Genomic DNA, 7,670 nt, shown 5'->3' on the forward strand with positions numbered 1-7,670 from the left:
TTTGAAACTTAACTTCTGAATAAAAATGATTAGTTCGGAAAGTTTGTTCTGAAAAAAAAAATTAAAAAAAAACTTTGATAGTGGATATCCGAATATAATGAAATAATTCGACACTGGTTGTTAGACTGAAAACCGCAAAAAGAAAATATAAAAAAAATTTCCGCACGAAAAAACTAACATTTTCATCACTAATAGAGTATAAATCTAGAGATTAAAGCAATATGAAAGTTGTTATGAGAGTATTGCTTTGCAAACAATAGAGGAGTATAGAGTGTATATCAAGCAAAATAACAACAATGAAAAAATTAAGGTTTAGTTTTTTTTACTCAAAAGGTGTATATTGAGATTTTTTTTTTTTTAAAGATGTGTGCAGCGAATATTTTCATAAAATATTATGGGTGCTAGTGGATGTCCATTACGGTCATTTTAGTTTAGGATATAATTGTCATTAAAATAATATTTTATTAAGTGTGTGCACTGAGATAATTAGGTATGTAAAAATAAAATTTTCCGCAATTTAATGGTTCGTTTGTTTTCAAAAGTAGGATGAATGAGATTATAGTTAGTGAGGAGACCCAAAAAAATTGTGTTTATTAATGTTTGTTTTAGTGAAGAGATTAACTATATAAAATATCATAAATACCCTTTGGTGTTTTTGATATATTTTAATATTAAAAATTATATTTTATAAATATATTATTATATCAAATTATTTTTATATAAAATAAATATGAAATAATGAGAGAGAGGAAAAAAATCAAATCTACCCATGGTTTTGAAACAATGTATTGAAAGATTCTATTCAATTAACGTTGCTTCATTCATCATCAACAGAAGTTTGCCTTTAGCGCCGTACGGTCACGTGATACTTTATGATAGTATGATTAATGAAAAAGGTGGCGTATAGATTATTTATATTAGGTGATTGAGGAACATAAGGAGGCATTATGAATAGTGATTAGTGAGGAAGTATGACAACATAGTACTCTGGAACTATTATATAATTTTCCCATCAATAGAGCTTTGTTGATAAGGCTGACGGAGAGCAAGAACGAGATCATCAATGCAACGACAACAATCATCACCATTAACGATGACCATCAATGACGACGATGATCATCACAGTCAACGACGACGATGGTGATCATCAACGTGGATCTTTTAATGTATGATTTTTTTTTTTCTTGCAAATTCCTGAGTTTGAAATATAGTTGAATACCACCGGGGGTGGTGGCCTCATAGACAACGCATTGCGCTCCAGAAGGGTGAGTCATGATTGAACCATAGGGGTGGGCTCTCTCTGCGAAGACTCTGCGCTGTACTCCGATCTATACTTGGCCTCTGTGGCGTGTGGATGAGGTCCATTGGGTGCTTCGGTGGTGGATTCCTTCCTATGGATTGAGTTAAATCTGACTAGCAACTGGTTACCCAAGGGTTAGGGCCTACAGATGCTATGGTGTCTCCACAGAGTATCCTTTTTTCACATTAACAAAAAAAAAATAAAAAATAGAGTTGAATGATCATCAACATCAACATAATTTTTTTTCCTTGCAAATTTCAATTTTGAAAACTATGAAATACAGTTGAGTTAGATGATGTGGCTAAACCTTGTTGTGGGCAAAATCGTCTTTCATACTATAATACCTGGCTTGATCTCTAATACCAACTCTCTCATGCTAATCCGCTCGTCAGATGGGATTTAGAGTCTTAACGGATTATCAATCCGGTGGTTATTTTTGCAAACAAACGTGATATTATGAATCCTATCTCATTATTAATCCTAATCCCAAGTCCCAACTAGGAAAAAAAACAGGGCCTAAATGAAAGAAGAGCTTAACTGTCTAAAAATTTAAAAAGTTTAGGTGAACATAGCAAACTAAATATAGAATACACATGTGAATATTTTATTTTACATTTGTATACTCTATTATGTTCTTTCTGCATGTAGCACAACTATTACATTTTTTTCTTGGATTGCTTGATAAGCTAGAGTCCCCATTGATGGTTTTTAATACGCTATGGCACCATTTTGTTCACATGGAATTCTTTCTAAATCCTCATAAGTGAAATTTATGATGTGCACTCCTAATAAGAGACAAATCGAAGGAGATTTAGCTACAGTCCCCCATTATAAACATTTAATAGTTGAAGGACATAGGAAAAAAAGTTTTTTAATTCAAGTCCTTTAAGACTTCCAACATCATTTGACCAAAGTATTCCCAGTACTAATAATTTGTTATGTTATTTTTGGAATGGTTTAAAAGCTTTAAAATTCAATGACTTTTTATTTACATATCCGTTTTTCATAAAATTTATATTTTTAGAATTCTCTTATTAAAATCTATCAAAAAAAGTTCATGATGAATATGAATTAAAAAATATATATAATTTCATTGACCCAAGTCAAAGAAATTTTACTAAAATCAGTTAAATGTCACTGTTGACTTTAAGTTTCACTGACAAAATGGTCATAGAAATCTCCACATTACTTAGAATCTCTTAGACAAATTTCAAAATTTCTTATTTTCTCTCAAAGAAATTTCAAAAATTGAATAATTGAGAAGTCGGTAAAATTTCTTTGACTTTTAGTCAAAAAAATTTAGTGAATATATATATATATATATATTTTAAATTTCACATTCATCATAGATCTTATTTGATAGATCTCGACGAGACGATTCCAAAAATATAAATTTTACAAAATATGGAGTTTCAGATCAAAAGTTGTTAAATTTTAAAGTTTTGAAACATATTCCAAAATACAATTTGTCTACAATAAAGAGAGGAGATGCTAGAATTTCATGATACCAATTTTTAAAAGAGCATTCTGGGCTTTTATGTTGAAATTCGTCTTTATCTTTATGAATTTCAAATCTTAGAGATTTTAACTAGCAAACAAATTATGGTTGTCCTTATACTCTTACACAAATATGTAGAGAGATCCCTCCCGAATTTTTCCTCAGAAGATATTATGTTATTTAGTTATAGAAGTTATGAATATGCGAATAATTTATGATGTGTACCTCTGAAAACAATATATCGCAAGAAATACTATACCACTTGGTGGTAAAAATTATGAAAAGGCTATGCACATTTAAAATAAAAATTATCAACTATTGTGGTTATATTATGAACAAAAAATTATATATTTTGTGGAAGAGAGAAAATAACAAATATCATGTTTACATAATTGAAAGATTCTTTAGCACTTATTGAAAAAGATATCTTCATATATAAGTCTAGATTTTTTGTTCTACTACAAGAAAATTACAAATTCTCTCCAAAACATCCATGTGGATTATCTAACACTTCTTGTACTGTCCTTTGTGTGGACACGCATTTATGTCTTCCCGCCGGAAGCCAGGCCCGAACCCTTTTCCGATCATCAGAAACGTTCTAGCACTTGGCAAAAGACCCCATGAATCACTCTCCAATCTCTCCAAAATTTATGGCCCTCTAATGTCCCTCAAGCTCGGGACCATGACAACCATTGTTGTATCATCACCAAGTATTGCCAAACAAGTGCTACAAAAACATGACCAAATTTTCTCTAGCAGAACACTCCCAAATGTTGTCCAAGTACTCAACCACCACAAAGCTTCCATAGTGTGGTCGTCGGCGTTAAGCCCTTGGCGAAACCTCCGAAAGATATGCAGGGAACACGTGTTCTCCACGCGTTGCCTCGATGCAAACCAAGGCCTTAGGCCAAAAAAGGTGCAAGAGCTTCTTGATTACATCAAACTAAGTTGTGAAAATGGCCAAGAAGTGGATATTGGAAAGGCTGCTTTTACAGTTAAAACCACCCTTAATTTGCTATCAAACACCTTCTTCTCCATTGACATGGCTCACCATAACTCATACTTTTCTCAAGAGTTTAAGCATTTGGTATGGGCTCTAATGGAAATTACTCATGTTTTATATATTATCCGTGAAAAAAATTAGGTTGATTCAACAATCGTTGTCTTTTCATTGCATCATGTTTGTTTCTGAAAAAATAGACAAGTGTAATTTTGAAAATAAATCATCTATATTTTTGAAGTCAAATGAATAAAATGAAACTATTATAATTATCGGATTGACTTTATTTTTTTTATTGATAATATACACAGAAGATCTATAAAATAAATTATTTGAATTATCAAAAGATGACCCATTCAGATTTGAATCGGCAAGAAACCATGGTGATGAGTTTTAATTGGTACTAATTTTGTGGGCCTACACCTAAGGAAACCTAACACGTTAGTTAACTTTAGCCTAATGTTTGGGCTGAAATTCAAAGCTCCCACACCTTAAAAGGGGTTTTCCATAAGTATATATGGATCACAAAGCAACAAACAAAAACACAAACCAATGGATTATCTAACCTTAGTCCTTGTTATCTCCTTTGTGTGGGCATGCTTTCATGTCTTCTGGTTTAGCTCTGCCGGGAAGAAGCCCGGCCCCGCCCTACTTCCACCAGGCCCGAACCCTTTTCCAATCATCGGAAACATCCTAGCACTTGGCAAAAGACCCCATGAATCACTATCCAATCTCTCCAAAATTTATGGCCCTTTAATGTACCTCATGCTTGGGACAATAAAAACCGTTGTTGTATCATCACCAAGTATTGCCAAAGAAGTGTTACAAAAACATGACCACGTTTGTTCTAGCCGAACAATCCCACACACCGGCCACGTATTCGACCATGACAAGGTTTCCATGGTATGGATGCCTGTGTCGAGCCCTTGGCGAAGCCTTCGGAAGATATACAAAGAACACATGTTCTCCACCCATTGCCTCGATGTCGGCCAAGGCCTTAGGCTAAAAAAGGTACAAGAGCTTCTTGACTATGTGAAACTAAATTGTGACAATGGCCAAGAAGTGGATATTGGAAAGGCTGCTTTTACAACAACCCTTAATTTGCTATCAACCGCCTTCTTCTCAATTGACATGACTCACCATAGCTCTGACTCTTCTCAAGAGTTTAAGGGTTTGGTATGGGCTATCATGGAACTCGCTGGGAAGCCTAATCTTGCAGACTATTTTCCATTGCTTAGATTCATAGACCCACAAGGTATGCATTTGCAGATGAAACGCTGTGTTCAAAGGTTATTTGATATATTTGATGGGATTATCAATCAAAGGTTGCATTCAAGAGTTTCTGTGTCTTCTCCGACTACCGGTGATTTGCTAGATGTGTTGCTCAACCTCAAGAAAGAAAATGGTACCCAGTTGAGCAGTAGTGACATAAAACACTTCCTTCTTGTAAGTAACAAATGCTCAAATATTTGTTTCATTCATTAACATATATAACTTTGTTTCTTTTTCTTTTTCCTTTTAATTTCTCATTTTCGTGTTTTTGTGGCATTAGGAATAATTTGATGTCCATGACATTTCTTTTATTTTCATTTCCTTTTTTCATTATATTAATGTTGCATATGATTGCTATTATTTTCATTATTTCTGATCTTATTATTGCCATTGTTAATGTGTTGAAAAATTTCATAAACAAAACTTGAGATTTGTTGTAATGGGGTTGATAGGTTACTCTGAGAGTTTGAGATTGTTACACATGAATACTTTGCATGAGCGTATTGCATTAGTGTTAATAAGGACATTTGTTTTAAATTGCACAAAAAATGGACCCAATTAACCATTTAGTCTTGAAGTTTTTGGAGTCAAAACATTTATCAAAAAAGAGAACAGAGAGCCAAGTTCCAAGGGCTTTATTTGAATCTTGCCCAAAGGGTGTCTGAATGAGCCGTAAGGGTTGCAAAGCAAGATCCTATAAACTTGAACTTGTGCTTAGCTCAAGTAGTTGTATCCTCTTGGTTTCCAAAAGGGAGGTTCGGAGTTCGAGCTTATGGAAAGCTTTCTTTAGAGGATGGCGACACCCCTTATCTTTCTTTGCAATCTTGATTGAGTTATTTTGATAAAAATAAAAAAATAAAAATTCTCTTACACCATTGCATTGTACACCTACCACTAATCAAAAGGAGTATGAAGGTTTTAGAGTCACGAGTGGACAACAAACACGAAATTCATAGACTATTGCACGATTAAAATACAAATTAGTCTTAATTCGTAATAATTCTTAGTGTTTGGCTCATTCACATCTTATTGGTACAAAATAACTCATTTATGTGATTTTAACTGTCGTTTATTATTATACCATCCATAAAAGACAGACTTGTCATTATTATTTTCAGCTCCTACATTAGATTCAGTGATAAACACATTGCATCCGGTCATACTTACTTAAATATGTGTTTTCAAAACAAAATACTCCATCCGTCCCAAAATATTAGTCCCTTATTCTATTTTTCATTGTCCCAAAATATTAGTCCCTTTTTAAAAATCAAGTACAAAAATAATATAAATTTCCTATTTTATCTTTCTTCTAAATTCATTAACAACATAAAAAGTACAATTATGATATTGATATTCTCCAAAAAATATACTATCAAAGGGTAATTTTGGAAAATCAATTTTTTTAAAGTGCAATAATTGTATTACCAAAAAAAAGTTAAATTCCCCAAAAAGAACTATTATTCTGGGATAGAGGGATTAATGTAGTTTGTTTATGAAGGCTACTGTCTAATTTTATTTTGGATTAGGATTTATTTCTTGCAGGGACAGATACCACTTCAAGCACTGTGGAATGGGCAATGGCAGAGTTACTACACAAACCTGAAAAATTGGCAAAAGCTCAAGTTGAGCTCAAAGAAGTCATTGGCAAGGATGGAATAATACAAGAATCAGACATCTCTAGATTCCCTTACCTACAAGCAGTTGTAAAAGAAACCCTTCGGTTACACCCACCAGGACCATTACTAATTCCCCACAAAGCTGAAGCCGATGTAGAAATATGTGGTTTCATGGTGCCTAAGAATGCACAAGTTCTTGTTAATGTATGGGCTATTGGGCGAGACTCGAGCATATGGTTGCGTCCAAATTCATTTGAGCCTGAAAGGTTCTTAGACCTTGAAGTTGACATGAGAGGCCAAGATTTTGAGCTCATTCCTTTTGGTGCAGGAAGGAGGATGTGCCCAGGACTCCCGTTGGGGTATCGGATGGTGCATTTCATGTTGGCTTCTCTTATCCACTCCTTTGATTGGAAGCTTGGAGGAGGAATGGAACCAGAAGATATGGACATGAGTGATAAATTTGGACTTACTTTACAAAAGGCCATTCCTCTCAAGGCCATTCCAATTAAAATGTGACTACTATTATATATGCAATATTCTTGTAGTGTTATACTTTCCATTACTTAGACAGACAACATATTATGAATCTCACTATTTTCTAAAAACTAAAGTAAAGCAATAAATTGTTAATTATTATTGTCAAAGATATCAACAATTTAAATTGTTAAAGATGCGTAGATTTCATGATTTATATCAAAATTTTTACGCCTCATATTAATCCTTTAGTTGAAGGGATATATTTGTATCCCCACTATATATATATAAATAGAGTATTGTTATATATTTAGGTTTAAAATTTAGATCTATTTTTAGATCCAGTGATATGTTAAGAAGATGATCGATCAATTGATAATTAATTACTGGGTCTAAATCTAAGGGTTCTGGGGAAGTGACCCCTCGAGCATCATCATACAATTGCAAAGCAATACAGTTTGGAAATTTGAAAAAACTGTGAAATCCAACAAACGAAATGCTCCCTTGATT

General features: G+C 33.3%; 1 protein-coding gene and 1 pseudogene across 1 annotated transcript; both read left to right on the forward strand.

The window, feature by feature from the left end:
* The first annotated feature begins 1,103 nt into the window (after positions 1 to 1,103).
* LOC145819390 (cytochrome P450 76T24 pseudogene) lies at positions 1,104 to 3,942 on the forward strand (annotated as a pseudogene).
* A 351-nt stretch (positions 3,943 to 4,293) lies between these two features.
* Positions 4,294 to 7,355, forward strand: LOC114267793 (cytochrome P450 76T24). The gene is made up of 2 exons (XM_082916661.1): positions 4,294 to 5,244; positions 6,597 to 7,355. The coding sequence occupies exons 1-2, from the start codon at positions 4,351 to 4,353 to the stop codon at positions 7,200 to 7,202; spliced, it is 1,500 nt and encodes a 499-aa protein (XP_082772787.1). The 5' UTR covers positions 4,294 to 4,350; the 3' UTR covers positions 7,203 to 7,355.
* Positions 7,356 to 7,670: the final 315 nt, after the last annotated feature.

This window comes from Camellia sinensis, chromosome 2 (assembly GCF_055761805.1).
Source record: "Camellia sinensis isolate YWXY chromosome 2, ASM5576180v1, whole genome shotgun sequence".
Taxonomy (NCBI): Eukaryota; Viridiplantae; Streptophyta; class Magnoliopsida; order Ericales; family Theaceae; genus Camellia; species Camellia sinensis.